The 26,459-nt window shown below is 39.9% G+C and overlaps 2 protein-coding genes across 3 annotated transcripts in view; one reads left to right on the top strand and one right to left on the bottom strand.

Annotated features, from left to right (window-relative positions):
• The window catches only part of LOC119657782 (mucin-17), a 115,267-nt gene that overhangs the window by 88,451 nt on the left and 357 nt on the right, over positions 1–26,459 (bottom strand). The gene's annotated exons all lie outside the window — the stretch shown is intronic.
• On the top strand, positions 228–26,418 carry LOC119657783. The gene is made up of 5 exons (XM_038064858.1): positions 228–659; positions 5,925–6,242; positions 18,138–18,567; positions 18,629–18,791; positions 25,785–26,418. Exons 2-5 carry the CDS (start codon positions 5,951–5,953, stop codon positions 26,247–26,249), a joined length of 1,350 nt encoding a protein of 449 aa, XP_037920786.1. The 5' UTR covers positions 228–659; positions 5,925–5,950; the 3' UTR covers positions 26,250–26,418.

Below are 26,459 nucleotides of genomic sequence, written 5' to 3'. Positions count from 1 at the left end.
TTCCAATATTCAATGCAACATGTACATACTGTGTGTCCTTGTAGCACGTCCTGCTTCGAGAATAGTACACCGCAATGACGGAGGAGCTCCAACTCAGCGTTGGCCTCCAACCTATACCTCTGCCTATGTAAGTCTCTTTGCCGCTTATACGCAACGCGACATTAGTCACAAATTGGCTTTCCACTTAGCACATCCACTATCTGATTAAATTAGGTCTGTGTCACTGCTTAGCACTAATTCGAGGAGCCGCTAGAAGGGCTCGAAAGAGGATAGACCTGCGTTTTCAAACTGCACGTACAGCACTCAAATTACTTTCTTGTTTATTTGACAAGATTGCGTGCTGGCTCGTGTCACGCTGACGTTTTCGTTCACTGCGAGCTCTCCGCTGTTTCAAGCCGATGGTGACGATGATGAGTACCTGCGCAGTGCCCACATGATTTCATACCATCATATGATTTCTACAGTTGCTCGTGAAAGTACACCACCAACAAGTGAGAGTTTTTAACTGTATGAACCGCGCACAGCATGTGCCCAGTATACCGAGTTGAATGTAGTTTCAACCGTAAATATTTCACAGAAAAAAGTGTATTATGTAAGGAAAATTAAGTGTAATTATGGCTTAGATGATTAGCATAACTTCGCAAATGACTAACATTATTGTAAGTAAACTCGGAAAGTGAATTTAATAGACTTGATTTAAGCCAACAGTAGTAATTAATGCGTTAGTCTTTCTGACGCAACAAAGATTTAGTTTCATTATCTTTGCCATTCATGATATATAAGTGATAAACTACACCGGAGCCGAACAAATATTAAGTTATGGGCGAACACCCACGGCTAATTAGTGCGCCATTTCCAATTACGATAGTTACAGGCTGACTATTGAAGAGAAATATAACTTTCGCCGTTAAAAAAGGATATGATTTCGAACAAGTCTACAAATAGAAGAACATTAACTAAATAAGAATTTTATAGAAGATAGGCAACTGCTGTTGGTAGTATCATATCGACGACGAAATCGTGGCAGGTAATCACTTCTGCAATATCATATTCTGTGGTACTACCTACAAAAATCCTCCTTGTCCATACTTTTATTTAAAAAATCGTATTTAGCGGGCTCCAACATTGGGGAATGTGGATAGAACACTTCCATGATATGAGAAAATAATTACACAGCATTGCGTATTCCTAGCTCTCTATAAATAACTGTGTTACTCATGATTGGAATTCATCGCAGAGAAAACCATTTGGCAAAATGCAAAAAAAAAACCCACACTGAAAAATGAATTACTTTCCTAGGATATAGTACTTAACTAACAAAAAAAGGGAATAATACTTGAAAAAAAAAACCAGAAAAATTAGGCAATAATAATGTCCCTAGTCGACCAAAAAGCACATTCAATGTCGTTAAAAAAATGATTATGCCAGCCAAGCCTCGGGAAAATACTAAGCAGGACGGGTTCCGGCTCTGTCCAGAAATGAGCGAAGATTCCGTTACGATGTCATTAAGTTAGTTCGAGGCATAATAAATTCGTGCCTGTACAATAAAAATTGACATCCTCACTGGTAAGACGGAGTAACTCGGAAGAATTCTTCCCAAGAAACGCATTCATATCTTTGCTTTACTCTATAGCATGGTGTCAAAAGCTGCGACATAAACGCAAACACAGCAAATCGATGCATTAGTTACCTACCGACGAACCACGACTGACAGACGGTGGCAATATTTCGAGCCAATTACAACTAAAGAATATGTTAATCCGCTACTTCCGCAAGCTTTGTCGAGATTTGTAGCAATCCCACCTGCCTGTACAACGGAAGTGGAAGAGGCAATCAAAAAAGTAAAATCAAGAAAACAAAGAACAAAGAATTTGGGACTCAACACTCTAGGTTAGTGACATCCTTAATTACGTTATTGAAGAGAATAGAACATGATTTTATTGGCAAGAAAGGACAATCGTTCCAATGTGTGAAAATAAAGGCGGAAGGTGCAAATTATCGTTCGATTCGGTTGCGGTTTCCGCAGCCGCTTTCGCAACATCGTTCACATTACAATGAACCTTCTGCGTTACTCAAGAATAAACCCCGTGAGAAGCATCGCTGTTTGTTTATTACCTTCTTGGATCTAGAAAAAGCGTTCGATAGTTTGGTTCATAAATTTAGAACAGTAGATATTTTTACACTTATAGAAAGTAGTGCGATCGAAGGTAGTTTCTGGAGTCCCAGAAACAAATGGAAAAAATGGGCTAACGAATAATGTCTGCAATGTAATGAAAAATTATACGGTGCTTCAGACTTATCGAAGTCGAGGATGCTTAGATGCTTTTCCTTAAATTCCTCCCAAGTAGTCTCGTTTCCGAGTTTGGTTGGATTGCCGAAATAGATGCACCTTATCAGTAATAAAAAGCAGACTGCTCCTAAGGAAAAAACCGGGTTTACGCTGAATATAATTCGCAGTCATGTCGTATTCTGCGAATTATATAAAGGGGCATTCAATATCTGCGGGCCGGTTCAGTCACGGTGCTCCTAGAGCAGACGTGAGGCAGCGTCTGACGATTTGCCTCTGCCCTGGTAAGAATCCGTAAAGCCGTCTTCACCTAATACCTTTGATAATATTTCCTTCAGAATATTTAAGCCGAGAAGAATTGAACATTCTCTCGTCATTGTATCATGATTGGTAACTGGTAACGAAGCATCATCAACTGGAATCTGATTCTATATTGAATTAAAGAAAGAATTCTCTCTGAAAGTCAAGTGGCGTCTCGTTGCGGATCTCTACTGAATGACTCTTCTGGGAAGATTTCAGACCTGGTCATTCGTTATCGAACATTTTCCGATGTGAGTCTTAAGTCTGATTGAATGGTTGGCAAAATTCAACTTCAGAATTTCTACATAACCAATCAACGTGTTTTACACATCCGTTCGTTATATCAGATAATCTTAACAGTTACAAGAACTTCTCAATTTAGTTGAACTCATGCAGGGCCTTTTCTCGTATTTTATACAGTGCCAAAAAAACTGTTGAAAGTTTTTAAAGAATATATTATCAATTTTTAAAATTTATTTCATTTATGTTTTTATAGTATTTTTATATATAGAATAAGATGTGTACTTTCCATTTTTGAAAAAAAACCTCTTCCATTTTTACCGTTTTCGTCAATTTTCGAACGGAAAAAAACGTATTTAAAGTATTTTTCTTAGTTTATCGTTGATTCATCGTGTTATTGCAAACAATTGCCTGAGGAGCTGAAGCCCCTTTTCGCTAAGGCGATACAAAAACGCACTAGTCAGAGAGTAGTTGCTAAGGAGTTCAGGCTCTCACAGTCCGATTTCGTAACATGAACCCCGTTGCATAAAGGAGGGTACCGTGTGCTTGCCCGTATTGTGCGAAAACATCTGCTTGAAATCGCATATTACGACGAGAACTTGTGGTAGTTGGGGATCACGACATATGATTAGAAATATTTTGTGGTGAATAAAAAAACTTGTTTTTTATGGCTTATGTGTAGGCGTGCAACCCACTCGAAGGTCATTTATCTCGAAAAAAAACTGTCGCATAAGATTGAGATTCGAAAATGATCACGTTAAATAGTCTCAGAGGCTGAACCGCCATATTAAAATTTATGCTGTTTTCAACAGATGGGATCCGTTATGTTCAACTACCTTTTGGAAAAATCGCGGCATAAAATAAACATGGAAGCAGATCCACGATGGTATGGTCTTGTTTTTCTCATTATACAGTTAGCCCAATGTGTAAGGTCGCAGATGCAATCACTGCAGCCAAACACTACAATTTATTGTCGGGATCTCATTTGGGCGACTAAGTGGCCAACCATTGGATTTTTATGCACGACAGTAATCCGAAGTTTTCGGCTCAATAGCCTACACAAACACCTAACTTGAACTCCATCGAACTTTGAAAAATCGTTGACAAAAAGATCAGTGAACGTAACATCATAGAAACAACTACCCAATATATCGCCATTGAATAAAGTGGGAGAGATCTTTAATGGATCTGATTGTTTGTATATTGATTCCATGTTTCAGCGCTGTTGTGCAGTTATTAGTGCGAAATAATATGCGACAAAAAATTGAATTTTCAGTTCGCATTCTTGTTTCATTTTCGTTAATGTTTTTCTTAAAGAATTCGTATTTGAAATAAGTGAGCACGCTTTCTTTCCACTAAAAAATTACAAAAATGGCAAAAAAAGTAGTAACTTTATGACCTTTTTAAAAAATTGAAATTACACATCTTATTCTATATAAACCAAAACATTACACGATGATATGATTTGTCTAAACTTTGACATAAGTTGCTCCATAAACTCAAAATACACATAAATTTTTTCGCAGGAAGTATGGTGAAAATTTCCCAACGAAGTGTAGACAATAGTCACTAAATCGTAACCAGCTGAGCTTGAAGACGTTTAAATTATATCGAATGTTGAGTTCATTAGCGCTTACAGCTACCAAAATTATTAAATTATTGATAGTAAAGATTTGACCTCAATGAGGACCTTCCCTTAGTGGGCAATTGAGAGTTCAATTTATTCATATTCTCATCACAGAGTTGGTCACCGAATTAATACACTATAGAAAGCTACGCTTTCAAAAAGGCTTGCTTGCTTCCCAAAAAAATCAAAATTTCCCACTCCCCCAATCATTTAATCCCGGATTGGATAGCATTCTCGGAAACTATATTAAATTTCAAAATCGATTTTATATCTAAACTTCAATATGCATTATTGTAACCGACTTTAAGCTTACAAACCTGCAAAATTGACAAAAGTTGCCCAATATTTTGTTAGCTTTCAAATGACATGTAAAAATGATGGGCTTAACTATGGAAAATTTAGGAATATTACGCATTAAATAGGAGAAAACGTTGTTTTAATATGGAGCAAATTAAATATAGTAAGTTCTATTGTTTTGACGCATTAATTTTCCATTGTTTTAGTGCGTAATATTCCTAAATTTTCCACAATTAACCGGTCTTTAAAAAATGGGTTGCTTTTCCAAAATCAAGGGACCGGCGATCAAGGGGAGAATTGGCCGATTCATGACAGAGGTTAGTTTAGTTAGTTTCTACTAACTGGCAATAAACATCGTATCTAGTCAGAGCATTACGATTAATAGTGGATTTAGTGACTTTATTTGGCTTCTGGATCTTCGTTGCGTCCTTGCTCGATTGCACAAATGCTACTGATGAGCATTGAGCGGCCATGCAAAATGTGTTTGTATCTTATTTAACTAAAATGATTGTTAAAATGTGATAGTAAATCATTAAAAATAGAAGTTCATTTTATAAAATATAGAAGGAATGCGTCGTAGATTACGTTCAATTGAATAAATAATGCATCTATCAGTGGAAAAAGGTGGGTGGAATGAGCACTCCATGATACTAAATAACATCGCAATTGCCCTAGCCGTAATTAATCTAGATTTCTGCAAGCTTTCTATAACCAGAGGATAATCTAAGATATAAACTAATCCGAGCTTTGACAGCTGTGTCGGTGAGTAAAATAAGTTATTGTTTTCACTGCTTATTGTCGGAACAACAAAAAATCTGGTAATGTCCTAAGCGTATTTATTTCCCCGCATGTACCATGTTTCCTTTTAGAGTAAGACAATTTTTTTAACTGTTAATTTCGACCAATTTTGAGGCTTGTTCATGAAAAATGTGTTCGCATAAAATCGAGTAGATAATATCGTTTGTACGTATAAAAACTTGAAACATGTACTGTCTTCTAACTTTCCAACAAGCAGAATTAGAGAAACCACATGTGCGCACGAAGCTTTCTATGCTCTTTATCGCTTGGCTCACTAGCAGCCGCGAAAAATCTATAAACAATGAACAAACAATCACAAATGTTTTATTTTCGTCTTCCCTTGTTTCCTCCATATCTTCCTCCAATTTCCAACAGAGATTAACTTATTGAAGGACCTACGCATGAAAAAGTTGAATCATGATATGGTCGAGTCGAAAGTCATCCACGTCAACAGCAGCGATACTCCACTGGCTGGTAAATATCAACATCAAATGACATCACATGAGTATCCAAAGTCCACTGGGAAGCGACATCAGATCACCCGGGCCAGTGTCCATCTTGCCGAGCCATTGAGTCACCCAACCAAGTTTTATCTTAAACTTCGACCAGAATGTAACAAGGACAAATTCCGGGTGATAGTGGCGGTTCGGAATGGATATCAGCCGGCTACGGTTGATGAGTTATTGGAGACGGGTAAGTACGCCAACATGCATATTATGCATAGACGCTAAACAATTTATTCAAATTTTATATTCAATTAAATATGAGTTTGTCAAAGAGAATACAATCACAAGCAGAAGAATCCACGTCTCATGATAAGCAAAACTGAGTCATGACTTTGGCACGCAGGATTTCGCTTCTTTTACTATTACAGTATCACACAGTCCAAAGATCACTGTGGCATCGAAATATTGGGTGTGCAAAAAAGTTTGGTTGGGATTTTGGTAGACAAACCAAACAGCATTGAATGTGATGATAATGAAACTGGAGCACTCTTCATTAAAAGTCAAATGAGAAACAGAAATGAAAAGAGTAAAAAGGGATTTGAACTTAGAAACAGGTAAAATGGAAAACAGGAAGATATAACAAAAAAATGTTAAACATTAATTCGCTAATGATTTTCATAACATTCCAACATCCCACTGCCACCAGCTTCCAAGTTTTTCATCTTCATCCTAACCATGAAGATCAATACTCTTCTATCTGGATGATCTACAGATGATAAGGTATCTGCAGATAGTAATTGTTGTGAAAAGATCTATGGCTGTTGACGTTATCACACGAATGCAGATTTTCTAGCAACGCCAAAGCTATATTCCCTCTTTCTGCTTCCGCTTGCGATCAGAACCATTTTCGCAACAGCTTGTTTGAAAGTTATGAATGCGATTTCCAGGACGCCATTATCTGTGAAATCTGAAATTTGCATTGACTTATTGATAAGTCTTAATTTGACTGTTCAGTGATGTTAACCAGAGAGCAATTAACGAACGATGGGGAAAGGGTACCGCCTTGTTTTAGTTCTGTATGAACAGTAGTTCATAACCTAGAGCATCAAAGTATGTAGAAGAGTTTTGCAAAGAATTGTTGGATATCCTATTATTAAAAGAGTTATTGTAGGTTAAATTTGTGGGTTCTGCTTAAGGTACAATATCATGCAATGTCAATATATACTGCCACCTTTGTATAACCATCGAGCATCCAAACAATCTTATATGAACTATCCGCGGAACGCTTTATTCGTATTTCTTCCGATTTCCGATTTATTTTAGATTCATTTATACTTTGATCATGGTTTTGAATTACCCGGTTAATTCTCACCTTTCTAACCTCCTCAATTCGCTGTTTTCGAAACTTCCATCCAGTTAACTAGAGAATCAAATCTGAGCTGTTAATTTTAGCAGACGCTATTGGCTATAATAATTTGTCTAGGGCTGTGTTTCTAAAATGGAACCAACTTTGTTCTCAATGCACCCTCATATAAATACATAGGAATAACTTTTCAAAATTTCCTTTTTTTCACGTAAAATTCAGCTTGTTTTAAATATCAATGCCAACTCGAATCTAAAATTAAAAATTAAAAAACAATCTCCACGGTCGACGACTGCTTGGAAACGAATCTCGTCTTACGACAGCACTCCACCCCCAGCTGAAACAAACAGGTATCGGTGAGAAAACCGGAGGTCAAAATCGACCCGGCACTCACTCTTCCTCTGAGTGACGTCTACCCCCAGAAAACATCTATGTATCTGAGTAGACCGTCTTAGGTTCATCCCCAACGTCTAATCTAAACGAGTGCTCTCCACGCTCAAAGCCCTTATAAGTGTCCTCGAACATATGGTGGCTGTAGCGGCTTCTGGGTGGCATCAGTCCTCATCAGGACGTGGGTGCAGACTTCGAGGTCAATAGGGTGTTCACCACTGGCTGTATATGACGATGAGGCGGAGGCGGCTTCAATTTGGCAACGGCCTCCCATAGCAGGCGCAAAAATCTAGTCTCTCCAAGACCGTCGGGGACCAGCAAACTTTTCACGGGTGGCTGTACGAGGCAAGACCCGCGATTAGCACGGATGATTGCGAGCCACAATAGCGGCGTTTAGCGTCTGATGTTAACATTCCAACATCACTGCGGAAGTTATGCAGTTGTCTGATAACGCTTGGATTCAAGGAGTTTACCGAGTTCCGAGTTGAATTCTCTCGACTGTGATCATTGCAATTAGAACACCAAAGCATGGAATCCTCTCAACAGAAGTCTTCAGCGTATGACTGCGATTTAATGTCCTTCAAAGGTACTGCCTCAGACCACTGAATAAACCGATCAACGACCTACAATGTCGACATGTATGGTGTGGAAGCGCCCCACCTCCTTCTGCATGCGATGCACTCTCTGTCCGAAGAATTAACGTCCTTGCTCACGAACACAAAAAAAAAACCTGCTAACGACTAGTCGCTTCGTTGTCCAAATGCCGAGTTCGGGCGCAAGGTCGTGCACTGAGTGAATATCTGGTCTAGATCCCTTTTCTGGAATCCAGAGCAGATAGACGAAGGTGAGGGGAAGATATGTAATCCCTTCAACGTGTATTAGGAGTCCGACCGCAGGTTTTGAAGAATTGTGTGGCGGCGTGAGAGTAATCACTGAAATGTTGACAGCCTATATCGAACACATATTAAAAGTCCGAAGTAAACTGGCTTATGAAAGTTAGGTGCAGAAATTGACGATGGGACGTTACGTCGGGCCTTTACTGTAAAGCAAAAGTGAGAGGTTTATGGTGTGTGGAGAAGGTGGACGGCCTGCCCTCACTGGAAAAAACGAAAATATTTGATACTCAAATATGCGGCTACTAGTTTACGATCGTAGGTGCTACAATTCGATTGAGGGGAATTCAACTGCTTCCAGAAGAAAGTCAATTGCTGCCAGCTTTGGTTCAATTCCTGGTGAAGAACAGCGCCTACTGCGGTGTCTGAGGTAACGACGGTGCATCCTCTGCAGGGAATACCAAAAGGGTAGCTGTTGCTTGGTGGTCAAAAATGAATGGACGGTTTCTGGAGCCCACAAAATCTTTCGCGAATCTTTGGTTTAAGACCAGACAAGAAACCATTAAGAAGGGACTGGTGTTAAGCGGCTTTGGGCGGGAAACGACGATAGTAGTTTACCATGGTCAAAAACTTTCTGAGGTCTTTTGCCGTTTTAAGCTGCGGAGAGTTGGCGATCGTTTGTACCTTGTCTGGGTTGGGCTGCACGTCGTCAGTGGTGATGCAATGGTCTAGAAATTTTACCTGCGGCTGGAGGAATTTGCATTGTTCATGTGTCAAATGCCTCTGTGCAGGAGGCGACTAGAACATCATACAGGTAGACGGAACAGAAATCCAAGTTTCGTAGTACAGAGTAGATGACTCTCTGGGATTTGATGATATATCTTGGCGAGATCCATGTAGTCTCCACAAGGTAGACATTCGCCATTAGGCTTGGGGAGCATTCCGTGAGGTGGTTATCGAACGCGTTCTAGTCCGGCCTCTCGAACGCATAGCATTCACGCCTGCTGTCAATGTGGCCATACTAGCTGTGAGAGCTGCCACTCTGCTCCGCATTCCTGCCATGTCGGCGGTCTCGCAATATACTTTCGCGAGCGCAGGACACGCGTACATCTCGTGCCTTTCATCCGCCGTCGCGGTCAACACCTCCTGAGAGCAGCTGTCGGCACATCCTAGTAAGACATGCATGCTCTCCGAAAGTCGCTGAAACCCAGAAAGACTTCAGAATTTCCTTCCCAACCTTGTCGTCGCCCAACTGCTGCATGAAATGAAGTATTAGTTGTTTATTTCGAACTCGGATGTGATCGTAGATCTAACGTGGAAAAAAGTGAACTGGATAGCACACTACACGGGTGAAAAAGTGATTACATCATCAGCGAAATGTGAAGACTTCTGTTTGTTCCCAGTAGACAAGCACAATCCGTGAGAAGTCTGTTCGATGCATGGTTTCCACCGATGCGCTGTTTGAAAAAGTGGTTTCATATAACGATAAAGGGGCATTGTGCCACCACCGACCTTGAGGCTAGTTTTCAAGCGCCAAAAAAGAAGGTCGAAAAAGAAAACAATGGCAGCATGGCGTCTTACTACAGCCGGACATTCAATGAACCTTTGCGTGGAACCTCACGCACCATAATTTGGATAACTAATCAACAGAAATTGGTCGTTGTTTAACTACTATATTTGATCAGAATGGTTGGGTGCTCACTAGAAAAGAATTTCTTACAGGCTCTGTATGGAAACATAACCTTATTAAAATCGATTTACTGTCTGTCTGTCCTTCTGTCACAGACACTTTTTTCGGAAGAGACTACACTTATTGAGAGTAAATTTGATAAGCATATCCAGACTATGAAATCCCACGCATAGTGATAGGCATGTTTCTGTACCTCGTTTGAGAGTGAGCGAGGTCGCAAGCTTTTATTTTTTTGAATATAGCCGTGCGGGATATCAAATGAAAGATCTTAATTAGCATTTTACGGACATGGACATGAGATGTGTCTCCGCAAGACTCGTTTAAGTCAACCATCACTGCGAATACCCGGTTGGAGTCTATTGAAGTAATAGAACAAATATTGGCTCACGAACTGAAGGCCATCCTGGAAAGCGCTTTTCTGAGATTTTCTAAAATTAGGAAGAACGTTGTTTGTGCTGTTTCAAATAGAACCTATTTTGAAGACCTAGTAAATTTTGATGATTAAATAAAAAAAATCTGTTTTATATATAACAACTCCCAGAAAAGAATATACATATATGGTACAGTAAACCTTGTATAAATATTATGTAGGGTCCCTAGAGACATGATTCCATATACGCAATATTGCCAGACTAACAAAACAGATACATTAGTATCCGCCTAGAAGTTAAGGCAATCATTTATTTTAGTCACTCTCAAGTTAAAATATTTGCGTTCAAACATTGACCCGTCATTATATGTGATAAGGTCTTCAAACCCATCCATTCGGAAATGATGTACATTAAGAATCATTTGCAAACATACTTTTAATACCATATATTTTTTTTCAAAATAATTCTGAGAATAAACACAGCATTTCGGTTTTTTGATGGTATCAGCACAAATAGGGGTCATCAGAAACACGTTTCACTGGACATCAGAGTTAATTATATTTTCAATAATCTTGACTTGAAGCATGGAATGCGTAATCAATGACGTCTAATCGGTTATATAGATTATACTATTGGCTTGTTGGGGGCAGTGAGATGTTGATACCGAACATTCATATCAGGACGTACATCTCCTAAATGTAAATAATTTAAAAGACAAAATAAAATAGTGCATTGTTAATAAAAGTGCAGAAACAACTACATTTCGATATTTTCATGAATTTTGATCAGCAAGCTACGAAACCAATGACCGTTTAAATATTTAGCAAACGATCTAAAATGATGGAAAACACAACTACGACCTACTACAATTTTGTTAGTTATTGTAGCGTTTACATCGAACTTTCCAGCTTCGTAACCAATATTATGGGTTCTTTCTTTTTATCTGCAACTATGTAAGGATGAACTTGAGGGAAATTTTTATAACTTCGGAAAATATAGTAATATATTATACAATTAACGTAAATATTTATATTGAATCCTAGACTTTGTATTGAGCTACGATTATTCCGATTTTGTGGCTGGATCGTTCCTGAGAGCTTTGACTGAGAATTTTGACTTTTCGATTATTTCACGCTGCAACGATACAAGTATGTTTCGTAAAGCATTGATTAACCAACGGTGTATCGAAAAAATCTTACATAGGGTTTTGTTTTACACAAAGGATTTAATACGATTTTGCGACCTTTCATTCTCATTTTATCGTCCAAACGGCCTTATATTGCTTAATTCTACTCTTCCGCTTTTTTGAAAATTCTACACTGAATAGCACTGTGATTATCAGTTACTGGTTGAATGCAAAGTGGCAAAATAAGGGGCTCAAGACCCATCCAGTGATTTGGAAACTTTTCATCCATTTGCAGGTGTTTTGACCCTGATACTAACTATCGAATACCCAGCTACCTTATAGAAGTTTATAATCTAAGCGTTTTATCCGTAACCGGGCAGTAATTTATAGGTATGAATACATATAAGCTTTGACCATATATATAATAACCTTTCCGGAGATCAGCAAGGAATAATATTACGTGTTGCGCTAAGCTGGTTTGCACTGACTATAAGACAGCATTTTTTATTTTTAGAGTCAGAAAGGGATGCTTGTAAAGAAAAACCCAGCGTCTCAGCGACTTCCATTTCTACTTAGCTCGTAAGCTAAGTGCATTTAGTTTAGTATGACATTGAAAGTTATATTTCAGACGGACATACATGCCTTTTTACTGGCAGTAGAAAAATATCTGCGACAAAAATGGTGAAGTCGAACCCTTCGAACTTGTTTCAACAGTCCAGCAGCATTATAAGAACTAAATACCTACTACATACCACCAGTCGGTGTGAAGTTACCATCTGTTAGTGTCGAAACTTGGCCGACTGAGGGAAACATTCCTGATATGGGTGCATGAATTTCGTTGGTAACGAGGAGGCTGACAGACCGGCACACCAATGGTCTAGCTCCACAATGCCAGGACTAGTGCCAGCATTTAACATCAGGTCAAGGCGAAAATCATTTTTATTGTCTCTTAGAAGGACGACGCGGATAATTCCGTGCTATTGCGGTGCACAAAGGCTTCAGTTCTAGTAAAAGCATCGCAGGGCCTGCATGCGTCATAGACTGCGCTATTCCCCGTTCATCTTTGCTTCAAAAAATAGCACCTCTGTAGGCGCACAGGTTGTTAGACATAAAACTGCGAATTTTCGCTTTTGCTACCCAGATGACAAACATTGATATCTTGAACCCTTAATAAAACGATCAGAGAGAGTTTAAGACCAACTTGAAATTAAGGATCAAAGTTTAATATAAATTATAATGCTGTGGGGAAGAAGGAAAACCACTTTACTTTTTATGACAAATTGAACTGATTGAGTTGAGTTTAATCTAAACTCACTAATGAAAATGAAACAATTGAAAATAAATTAGGAACAAAATCACAATTAGAAAAAATCTTTTTCTTCAGGCTTTGTCCCGTTCACAAGCGGGGTCGGCTCGTCGTGACCGAATTCGCCATTTGGCTCTATAAAATGCCTGATCTGGATACAATCGCGAAACTTTTAAATCCCCATCTAGCGTATCAAGCCACCGTTGTTTCGGCCGGCATTTTAGTCGCCGATTGCCTTGGTGCTAAGCATTGCACACGAAACCGTTTGGAGCCATATGATTCAAAAACAAGCTCGACATTTGGAGGCCACATGAATTTAAGCCAAAAATCCCGCGCGAATCGCTGCTAGATCGCAACAACATCAAACTGGAACGGATGATAAGTAGTGATGGAAAGTAACTGACTGAATCAAGCGACAACGATGGTAGTCAAATCTCGGTGAGCCGACGCAAACGGGGACCGGGAATCAGGATTGACAGCTAGGAAGATTTTGCCGTATGTTTGTTGGAATTATCAGGGAATAATCTTCTATGAGTTGCTCCCCTACAGCGAAACACCTAATTCCCATCTTCACTATCAACAATTAGAACGTCTTAAGGAAGCAATTGCCCAAAAAACCGCCAGCTTTATCCAATATGAGAGGAATTGTGTTCTATCAGGATAATGCCAGACTTCATACGTTGACAGTAGCTAGCCTAAAGTTCCGGGAGTTTGGTTGGAAGGTTCTTATGGATCCATCTTATAGTTCGGGCTTAGGTGATTGCCACCTGTTTTTGCCCATGGTGAACGAATTTGCTGATGAAAAATTCACATCAAGGGAGGTTTGTGAAAATCGACTTTCCCAATGTTTTGTCAATAGCGACCAGGGCTTCCATAAGACAAGCATACTGCATTTACCCTCAAAATGGCAACTAGTTGTCATATTAAACCTAATAAATAACGCCCTCAATTCCATGTAAAAATAATTGATTTATTTTTCTACACCTAAAATATATATATACATATATTTGTTGGCACGAATTAAGTTATTGGTAAAGAAAAAGTATTGGGATTATGACCTTTATTGATTGACTTACTTTGATGATAACAGTTAGAAAACATCGGATATTAAGATCTTTACAGAAAACAAGGATTCGTTGAAAAATGAATACTCAATGATTTTCGCAGTTTCTTAGAGGTAATATCAGTAACCTTTATGGGAACGATCGATATTGCGAGTTTGCTGGAACTCGTCAATTTAGTTATCTTTAATAATAATATAATGACACAGGACAAGCAACTAGAGGTCAAAGAAACCTCTCAAGTTGCTATATCGATTATGCTAACGCTTTCGATAGCGTCCCGCATACCTGGCTAACCGACGTCCGCATTGACCCGAAACTAACTAACATTTTTGGAGACAGTCATGGAATTGTGGCATACCACCTTATCAGTACGTACATCTGAGGGTGTAATAAATCAGACACCATTCGCATACGGAAGGGCATCTTTCAGGGGTATTCGTTGAGATCCCCTTGGTTTTGCATGGTACGGAACCATTTTTCATGGCTACTGAATAATGTTAGAGGGCATGGCTTTGCAATAAAATATGGCCTACGTGCCAAGTGCGAACTGACACACTTGAGGTACTTAGATGACATCAAGCTGTATGTTGCTACTGATGACCACCTTAGAAGTTTGTTGCGAATAGTTAACATGTTCAGCCGTGATATTCGGATGGAATTTAGGTTAGACAAATGTTGAATCCAAGCCATCCGCAAAGGTCATCACGAGCCGCATGCCGGACATAGCATTGGTGACCTCCACATCGAAGCTATGACCGAGACAGACTTTTACAAGTACCTAGGAATTCTGCAAGGAACCCATACTCGAGTTGGTGATCTAAAGGATGCTCTGCTGTCCGAATTCCTGCGACGAGTAAAACTGGTACTAGCTGGTAAATTGCATCTCTCGGGGAAGAATAAAATAAGCGCATTGAATATATTCGCTATTCCTTCATTGACTTATGCATTCGGAATATTGCCGTGGACGAAGATGAGTCTGGAAAACGTCCAGCGGTGGATGCGGACAACTATGTCCAAATTCCGAATGCATCATTCAAACTCTGCCATGGAGCGGATGGACCTGCCTCGTGACATCGGAGGTAGGGGCGTGGTTGGTGTGTTGGCACATCTCCCGCCAAGTCGATTCGCTGCGCGCTTATTTTTACAGCAAAGAGCAAACGAGTCCCTTGCATGCGGCTGTCTGTAAAGCAGACTGTGGACTGATTCAACTCAACTTGAAGGATCGATCTTCCAATCTTCTGAATGAGGTGAAATCGAACCAAGAGCCGATCGATGAATGGAAGTCGAAGGCAATGCACGGCAAACATATGAATTGTCTTTGGCAGCCATTTGTCGATTTGCATTTGTTTAACGACACACGTAAGTTAAAGATTGATTTTATTTTGCATATACATCTGGGCTTCATAATAACGGTAATTAACAGGAAATGGGTAAGAAAAGAGATAAAAAGAGATATTAAAGTAGAAAAAAAGACGCAAGTTGTCTCCTATCTGAAAGAGGGAAGGTGAAGTCATGCAACCATTGTCATAAATGTCGGTGTTTCCAAATCATCAGTGGCTGAAGCAAGAAAATTCAATATTGTTCATGATAAAGAAGAGATTTTTTAGAGTAGTCTAAAAAACTGCAAAAAATGAAAGACCTCTCAAAGGGAATATTGACTAATTTTCCGAAAGTCTTTAGAGGCTCAAACAGCAACCTCCCAGGGTATTTTGGACGACGTGAGAGACGCTGGCGTTGAGATATTTGGTCAAACACTACGTAGGCGTTTGTATGAAAACGGGCTGAAATACAGAAGGCCAGCTCAAAGGTTGAAGGTAACAGAGGCGATACGACAACGGCGATTGTTATAGGCCCGCTTGCACGAGAATTACAGAGAAGAGAAAAATATAGATTAAAAATATTTTTTTTTTCGAATTTAAAATTTGGCGTTTTTAAATTGTTGGCGTTACTGCTGCTTACTGTTGTTGTGGCAAATCAGGTTCGGAGAAGAAAGCGTGAACGCTTTCCTGATACCTGTGCGGCTAAAACGATTAAATATCGACCAACAGTAACGATTTGGAGCTCATTCCTGAAGAAGGATTTGATTCAATTCAATTTCTTGAAGGTACAATGCGACCTGGGGAGTACACTAACCTCATACAAAACGACTTTGTGCCATATACCAACAATTTGCAGTTTCCGCCTTCATGCAGTACGGCACACCTTGTCGTACGACCTGAGCGAGCATGAATTATCTAAATTCATTGAATTAGGATCTACTACCTTGGTCCGGAAGTTCTCCAAACTAAGAACCGATAGAGAAGGCTTATTTGAAAGCACAGAAAAAATACAAATTTAAAAGGAAACATTAAGAATATATGGTACAACGATGATGATTTAGAAACAATGGTTAGAAATTATATTCACAGTATACCAGATCGTATAAGAGATGTAATCAAAAGTGGGGGCGGGGTTACAAAGTATTAGATGTAAGAAGCTTTTGGGCTTCAACATTATTATACACGTATATCACTCAAATAGTCAAATCATATTTTATAAACCTGTGTTGAAAACTTTGGTTTCTAATATATCTTAGCTTCTCCTTAGCGTTCATAACTCAATGGACAGATACTGTATACGCAAAATATCCGTCTGCTATAAATCCAAGTTTAAATTCAATTAAATTTCCGTTTACTTGAATTAACTCTGACTAAGTAATTGTTAATAACAAAAGCTGTATCTTGGTCACTAAGTCACTGGGTTTTGCAATTGTAATTGCAAAAATGATGAAACCAAAAATATTTATGATTCATCCCTTTATTCCGTTCTGAACGATGTCGTGATATTTATAAAAGCAAGACGACCTTTGCTATTACTTATGGAACTATTCACAACATTACCAAGAATTATTCATTATTGGATTTGCTCCACCATCGTGCATATTGACCTAATCTTATCGAACTACAACCTTTTAGCAAAATTAATATATTTTCCTTTGTTTATGTCTGGATAAAAAAAAAGTATGATTTCGCTCCAATTCGGATCATAATAATTCAAGGAATCATATTTCAAAAATCAAACCAAAAAGAGGTTTTCAGCATTAGCACAAAAAATATCTTAAAATTTCCGAAAGGTTTATATCAACCCAATAATGTCAATGATGTTTTTAAAATTTCGCCTAAATAAAAATATTTTTCTGGGAATAATAGAATTATCCACAAATCAATTCATTGACGTAAATAAAATCCAAACCGTGATGGCATCAACATTTGAAGAGCCTTGGAAGATCTGATAGTGTTCCACGTTCCAAATGAGATGAATGAAAATAAGCCATCGACTACAACAACCTTCAAATTAGGATGAAAATATAATTGCCTGGAGCTAGCAACGAGACCCTAGCCCAATAAATTTCTCGTATTTTCTATGATATTAACATTTTATCTTTTATCTTTACCTTTAAATACAGCCTGGCTGAAGATGCGCAGTTCCTATAAAGTATCTTCACTTTCACTAATAGTCAGAATTTTAATAAACAACTGAACCTAGGGACCTTGACCTTTGGCACTACTATCCGTGACTAAAACTATTATATTTTGTTATTTTATTGCACTGATTTACGTAAATTGAAATTATCTACAAACTAGAAATATTACCCGCTATTCTAAATGTTTTCACTTGTAATAATAATACGGTAAAATTGAATTTGCATAGTATCAATGTATCACTATCGCGCTGATCATACCTTCCGCAAAGAGAGTGACTGAAAGGCCGGGATTTCAAACTTATTCGTTCGACTGACCGAGAACAACTGAACCCATTTCCAGAATGTAAATCATGAAAATTCAAAACTTATAATTTTTTAACTGATATAGGAGAGTATACACACAAGCGCTTCCGATTTCAGTCAACCTCACATGATAAGGAGCAGTATCTCTGCACGTATTCTTTCAACTTATCGCATTATGTTTTCGATTATTGGCGTACAGTAAAATCTCTTGTTATTTTTTGTTGATTCCATAGATGATCTACTGTTATCGCGGAAGATATCTGACTCGCCTTTGAACCCTGTCAGCAGTAAGGTCGACTTCAAGAGAGATCGATCCTCATACACCAGGAATTTGTCTCCTCCATTAACACATGAAAACATTCGATTTCTCGATGAAGACGAAGATAGTAAAGGGTTTGCACCAATAAAAGATATCATTGAAGTGGATAAGATTATAAACAATAGCAACGCAACAGCGGCCATAAGTCGTCAAGAACAGCTACCAAATGGATTACAAAACGTGGGCACTGTTATTGAGATGGGGGTACAATCGCAGTTAATCTTGGCCCCCGGGGGCACAGGACAACTGCACTTCGAGATTACAAACTACCGAAATGAGCCAATTTTTCATACGTTTCAAGTAACTGGAGAACAACGATACTTGGTCTCGTTGAGCATGCAAAGGTATTTCGGGCTACTATTCAAGAGGAGCCAAATTGATGCATATAATTTCTTTCGTTTACAGTTTACTCTTCGCACCTGGAGTCACAGCTGAGGCAGTCGTTACAGTTCGCGTTCCAGCAAATGCAATGATCGGAACAAAAGATCAAATAACTTTCACTTGTCAAGGCAATGGACAAGCATCGAAAGTGGCGACATTGAAAGTTATGCAGGCTTCGGACAATCAGGTAATTCACATAACAATGTATCATTTCATAAAAATACTAATCAATTGGACTCGCTTCAGAATCCAATTTCATAAATAGTTTATGTTTACAACCAAAAGTTGTAAATACTTTTCCATTTCAAAATATGAGATTGGAAAGCACTTCGATATCAACTTCCAAAGATTAGAACTGACCCCTTTCTGTTGAAAATATTATTAAGCAAAATAAGCAATAATAGTCAGGAGGGTGATTCATCTCGTACCACCGAGAAATATACGATCGAACATGCCAGATAAAAATTTTTACCATTTTCCCGGGAACAATCGCTATAGATTGTATCTGAATATAGTTTATAAATCGCTTGGTACTCTGCATAGGCTTGCGCAGGTACTTCTTATAGTCGGAAGCAGAACAGCTTAAATGGTCCTCGGAAGAATAAATGGCAAATGTGGTATTGGAGTGAATTCTCAGAGAAATTACAAGGGGTGATATTTTCTCGTTTAATTCGAGGTGTGCAGTGAGCAAAATTGAAATCCGGACACCATTGTAGGAAATATATGTGTTCAAAAGAGGGGTAAAAGAAAGTTATAACATATGTATTTTGTTGAATGTAACGTACAGGTTGTTGGATACAATGCGCAGAAAATTAACGAAAAAAGATAAAATAACTCCATTATCGATATATGTTTGCTATTTACCCAGGTCCCAGGGCGTCCCAAGGCAAAACGTGGACTGATACGATGGAGCATAAAACCTGGAAAACGTCTGTTGAATCCACACCAGTAGCTATTACCAAACCCAATCTCCACCTCCAGGTGTCCACCCCGACAACGGAAACGAAATCACGATTTGTGCATTTTCTCATGCAACGTGCGCTCCCTGTACAGAGAAGGTACTGCCAAGCAGCTAGGGCTGATGTAACAGCGTTGCAGGAGATGTATTGGACAGGGACAGGTTTCCTGAAGAAGACCCACTACACCATATGCATATTATACGGCCATCCACTAAATCATGTGCTCGGAGTAGGTTTCTTAGTCAGCCAAAAAATGAAATCTGCCGTTATCGGCTTTGAAAACATAGAGAACGACTATGCAATCTGCGCTTGCGAGGCAAATTTAAAAATTTAAGCCTCATTAATGTTCACGCCCCTACAGAGGAGACTGCAGAGTCGGAGAAGGATACCTTCTACGAGGCAGTAGAACGATCCCTCGAAGCCTGTCCCAGGTATGATATCAAAATCATATTTGGGGATTTTAACAGCCAAGTAGGGACGGACGGCGATACGTTGGCTCTCATAACTTACAAAAGGATACCAATGATAACGGACTGCGGATTATTCAATTAGCAGTGTCACACGAAATAGTTGTTGGAAGTACCTGGTTTGCGCGGAAAGCGGTCCACAAACAAATGTGAACCTCTGCAGACAGGACCACATTGACCACGTGTTGATCGAAAGCCACCATCTCTCAGCTTTGATGAGTGTCAGAACATATAGGCGGGCCAATATAAACTCGGATCACTATCTCGTTGGCATGGTGCTCCGAGCTCGAATTACAACACCACCTACAATCCCCTCTGACAATCAGGTGAGAGTTAACACTGAAGCCATCCACAGTACAGCCCCCGTAACACGTATAAGGGTGATATGGATGTCACAATAACCGCAGTCAACAGATGCTCTCGAGATGAAGCATCAACAAATGTGTATCACCTGAAGAACGTTCTAATTGATACGACCACGAATATACTTGTTCCCAGTTGCAAAAAAAGAATTACAGCCGAATTGGTTAAATATGGAGGCGAGCAATTACACCAGCTTATGCTCAGGGGGACCGCGTATCAATGCCTGACGACTGGCAACGAGGGATTTGTCCCATACAAAAAAGGGAGATATCACGCAGTGCGGCAATTATAAGATATTCTCCGCTATCTGGCTAGGTCGGATAGCTTCATACACCCAGAACATCATTGGCCACATACCAAAGAGGCTTCACTCAGCAACAAATCAGATTTTCTCTCGTCGGCAAGCGATGGAAAAAGTGTTGGAATATGGACATCAACCAACTAACAACATCAAATCGCTCTGGTCAAACGAGAAAAATGAAGATAGAAGACTACAATTTTCACTTAATCCGTATGGATGAGGATGATCTAGCCTGTAAATTCTATAAGGGCAATATCTATGGTAGAAAAAGAAGACGAGGCAGACCCTGCCTGAGAGCGAGCGATGGCGAAGGTCAGGACGCCAGACGGCGTTTAGGGATGTCGAATTGGTGGACTTCGGCTGGGATGTCTGGAGTTCCCTATTAAAGCAGACCTAGACCGGATACCGGTTGTTGCGCCGCTGATGATGATGATGATGATTTACCCCTTGGTGAGGTATAGCACGTCAACCACACTTACCCGCCATCTTCTTCTACTTGAAATGCGCTTCAGCTCCCCCCACGACTTCTCGAGAAAAACTTTGGAAATGGAAACTTTTAGTTACAATATACAGTCTTCAGTCTGCATGACATGAATTCGACCAAACGCTGCACATATTCGGCTGGAATTTTTATGGTGTGGGGCTGTTACGGAGAGAAACGGCATTGGGAATGTAATATCCGTGGAGAGCAATATAGATGCGAATATGTACATCGATATTAAAAAAAAATGCATACCAGTGCAGAGATTTCGCTCGACTCTTCCAGCTCATTGGAAGCTCCTTGATTTTAGGAGGCGACTTTAAGGGAAAAAATAGATTCTGGGGATCTAGATTAATAACATCCAGAGGCAGATCATTATTTGAAGCAGGAAGAGCACAAAAGTGCAATTTCCACTCCAGCGATAAGCCTACATACTAGCCGATTGACATAACAAGCGAGAGGAGCATCCTATCCTCCCTGGCTGACTAATAAAGAAATAAAATGCGCAATATAAAAATATCACATCCAAGAAAACGTTTGCATAAATGACCAAATCAACACTGCTTATCAACTCGATGATGATGCTAACGATGAAGATACAAGGAGCAGCTTGGAAAAGCACTCCTGCTCATCAGGGACTGAAGCAGAGGGTAGCGAACTCATTGCAGAGAAACGTAGCGCTCGCAAACTATGGCGAAGAAACCGCACAACGGAAAAACCCTAAACTTTCTGATAAACAAGCGTAATTAACAAATATAGAAACTCAGATCTCTCAAATCGTACACCACAAAAAGACACAAGCTACTATCTGTGGAAGGCCGCGAAAGATCTAAAAAGACCTAAGCAACAAATTCCACCTATTAAACAAGAAAGCTGTTCGCGAAGCATGTAGAAAGTACATTCCAGCCTCTAGATACACAAGCGTCTACATGCTTAACGTCAGTCAGAAACCAGCCAGACCATTACGCAATACGCTCTGTAAAACTAAATGAGTTGAGGACAGAAATTAAAACAAATGTGCCCCCTAATAAAGCACCTGGGTATGAACTTATTACAGAGAGAATTCTTAAAAAGGAAGAAAAGGGTCTAGTCAAATTATTGCAAATAATTAATGCAGCTTTCAGATTAAAATACATCCCTCATCAATGGAAATAATGGTCCCCCAACCAGTGAAAATCGCATCGACCAATATCGCTACTCCCTACTACTGCCAAGCTATTTGAAAAGCTTGTCCTTCAGAGACTGACGCAAATCATTGTGGATCGAAATCTAATACCAACTCACCAATTCGGTTTCCGCGAAAAGCATTCCAGAATCCAACAGGTGCATAGGATCACGAATTCGATACAAATGTAATGGAAAAACGCAGGTGTGCTCTGCCATTTTTCTAGATGTCGCCCAGGCGTTTGATAAGGTGTGGCATCAAGGTTTGTTGTATAAATTGCATGGGGACCTCCCTGAGGAATTTTTCGATATCTTGAAATCATACGTATCAGACTGCCTACTCAGAATGAAATGCGAAGGAACCTACTATGAAGTGAAAAAAATGCGGTTGATGTACCGCAGGACGGTGTCTTGGGCCCAACACTGTTTCTCCTGTATACTAATGATATACCTTGCTTGGAGCAAAAAATGGAGAATAAAATCCAACGAAAGCAAATCTACATACATTGACTTCACAAATAAAAAAGAGAATCCAGCTAAAGTCATCATAAACGAATAAAATGTGCCACAGGCGACTGAGATAAAACATTTAGGTATGCCACCCGATGCTAAGCTCAACTGGAAAAGACACATCCTAAGAAAGAAGAACGAGCTAAATACCAGATACTGACAAATGCACTGGTCGTTGGGGAGAAATTCTCAGCTGATCATCGACAAGTTGCTTATAAGCAGGTCCTAAAGCTCATATGGACGCACGACATTCAGCTCTGCCGCTGTGCCAACGAATCAGACCTGAAAGTCATACAAACGTTCCAAAATAAAGTGCTAAGAGGAATGGTAGACGCTCCCTGGTTCATTCGTAATGAGGATCTGCATAGGGACTTGAAAGTACAGTTGGTTAGTGAATTCATCAAAGACCAAGCAATTAAACATAGCCACCGACTACGATCACATGCAAATAATGAAGTTCGAAAATTGATTGATATCGCTAATGAGACTACTGAAAAGAGTAAAGCCAAACGACTTGCTAACATAAAGGATGCTTAAAGACATAAGCTGCTGAAGAACCGCCAGCGAAGCCAACCAAAGTGCTGGGGTGGACCACAGGGTCTCCTTGCAATAAAAACGTAACCTAAACTGCTGGATCGGGAAATCTCAGTCGTAGCTTGGCGAGAGGTGATTTTAATTGGTAAAAATCCCACACTCTCAGGATCGTGAACCCTGAGGTTAGCCTTTTGAAGATTTCCACCTATTAAAAAAAACACCAGCGAAACTACGCGAAACCTCTCCATAATCCCCGGATTGCAATATTGTTGGGAACCTGCGGGATCTCATTCTCTACCTGTCAGAGAACTATAAGTTTGTGTATAATGATGCGCAACCTCAGCGCTTATATCCATGGCAGGAAGCAAATATGCGGCGTTTTCTCCATGGTCACCCTTTCCAGAGCAAGAAGGCTAGTATACACCTTTAACAAATACTGTTGTGGCCAGTGCAGCGAAACACACCTGCGTACGCTTTTCCTGGAATAGGTTCCCGACGAGTTACACCGCATCCTAACAATTAGCTCTCCTACAATATTCGATCAGATGGTTGTTCCAGCTGACCGGATACTTGAGACTACTCAATCGAGAGCCAACAAAATTTCACAAGCAAATGTGTTCATATCTTTTCCAAGTGATAATCAATCGGCTCGGTAAGCGCAAAGCTAATTTCTGTCCTTCAAGAACCAGGAGCCAAGCCGAGCGGAGCTGGGATTTTAAAAACTGATTGAAAAATTCGTCATAGATATGATCAAAAACGCGCTTGGACATCATGAAATATATTAATATCGTTTATGGACTTAGGATCGATAATTCAGTGCGAGCTAAGGCAATACAACTCGCTCATAACATTTTATTCCAAGTTCTTCCCACAACTCACGTTTTCAAAGTCGGTGCTCCTCATAAGTTCAAAACTGCTGCGTCGATCCTTTTAAAACTTTGAACACTATTTATATATAACTTACGCGGTAACCCTGCACAGGACTGCACATTAATGAAGACAAGATAAAGTATATGGTGGCAACGTCAGCACCAAAAACCAACCAACCAACATCAAACCGCACTGGTTAAACGGGAAGAATAAAGAGAGAAGACCACAACTTTGAGACCGTTGATAATTTCTCCTATCTAGGGTCGAAAATCACAACCGATAATAGCTACGACGATGAAATTCGCGCACGTTTGTTGGCTGCCAACAGAGCCCATTTCAGATTTCAAAAACTGTTTCGCTCGAAACGTTTAACTACAGGGCCAAAGCTTTTACTGCACGAGGCAGTGATCTGCCAGTCCTTATGTATTCCTCGGAGACTTGGGTTCTTAGCAAGAAGAATCATGAACTCTTGGCCGCGTTCGAGAGAAGAATCCTCCGAAGAATTGTTGGCCCCCTATATGAGGATGGACGATTCCCTAGCCTACACAATGACGAAATCTATGAGCGATACCATGACCGTCCGGTTGTGGATAAAATCCGACTCAATAGGTTACGGTGGGCGGGTCACTTAATCCGTATGGATGAGGCTGATCCAGCCTGGAAAGTCTATAAGGCAATATCTATGGTAGAACAACAAAACGGGGCAGACCCTGCATGAGATGGAGCGATGGCGTAGGCCAGGACGACAGAAAGCTTTTAGGATTATCGAATTGGTGGACTTCGGCGCAAAACCGGAATATCTGGAGTTTCTTATTAAGGCAGGCCTAGTCCGACTGCCACAGAGCCACCATGTCACGTGCCGTCCGGTTCCAAATATTATCTAGCGCAGTCGGTGTTCACGACCGACAAACCTGTTAGGGGAATTTGGTTGGTTGATAGCCTTGGTGATTGTGTTGGCGCCAAGGTGATGCAATGCTGGACTCTCATCGTAACATTCTACATTCGCCTTATTCACCAGATATCGCCCTTATCACTTGCTTTAGTCGGTGAGGCATGGACCTAGTTGAAGAGCGTTTCCAATCTTATAAAATTGTTGAAAGGTGGGTCGTCTCTTGAATGGTCTTAAACGAGTTGTCGTTATTAGTATTAGTGGCTAGCGATGGACAATATTCTCGTGGCATTTTCTGAAAGACAATCATTAATTTCCACAGAAAAAACGGCGAGAGTATTTCATTAAAAAAAAAATATACAAGATCAATTCTAAAATGTCTCCTGGGATACGAGGAAAGACGATATTTCTTGCTTGTTAGCAGTCGTGGTAACTAATTATTTGCTTTTGTGGCATTTATTGGACGTCTAGAATGTCATTCTAGACCTTTTTAGGGGCAACTTGATCAAAGAGCGCTTTACAATAGCACCCAGTCTGCAGTGATGTATTATTATCAGAATCTAAATTGAAAACGTTATCTACAAGTCTTTGCCATAATGAAATAAGTTGGATAAAAGTTAATAAGAAATCTTTTATTTGCAGGACACAACGCAACCATCAATAAACTGGAATTTCGGCAGTCGATGTGACGGCAACAAGCTTGAAACAGGAGCTTGTGCGGACTACATTTGGTCGGTGGACATAACAGCCCAAGACTGGGGCACAGGTTTATTACGGATGCAATCTAATCCCCGAGGAGTTTACACCAGGAGCCCTTACATTTCGGGAACCACCAGCCCAGTAACGGCCGTCTACTCTTCAAGTTGCTGCCAACCGCGAGTGACCATCACCGCATATGACCTTGCCGGTAACGCGAGGACGGCTACAATCGACGTGCGTGACTTCTACCTTTCAGACGCATCAATCGCTGCAATTGTTCTCGGAGTCGTGCTCCTGGTTGTCCTCATTATTATAATAATTGCGCTCATTGTGTGGTGTTGCAAGAGGAGACAAGAAGTCATCGTCCTTCCTTCGTACCGCAGCCATAGACGAACGTCAACAACATAAGGAGACCATGACAACCTTGACATAAAAACATTAAATTATTCTAGTTTCTACCAATAGCGTAAGAAGGGTTCAAGGGTAGTTGTAGTCTTTGTAACAGCTTTTCATAACGACCAAAAATAAAGAAATCCAACAAGCAACAGGTTGATGGCGACCTGTCAAACCTCCCAAATAAACTCTATCGTCATTTCTCAAGCAAAACAACTTTTACTT

This window comes from Hermetia illucens, chromosome 5 (genome assembly GCF_905115235.1).
Source record: "Hermetia illucens chromosome 5, iHerIll2.2.curated.20191125, whole genome shotgun sequence".
Lineage (NCBI taxonomy): Eukaryota > Metazoa > Arthropoda > Insecta > Diptera > Stratiomyidae > Hermetia > Hermetia illucens.
The sequence above is the reverse complement of the archived record's forward strand: the minus strand, read 5'-3'. Positions and strand labels throughout refer to the sequence as shown.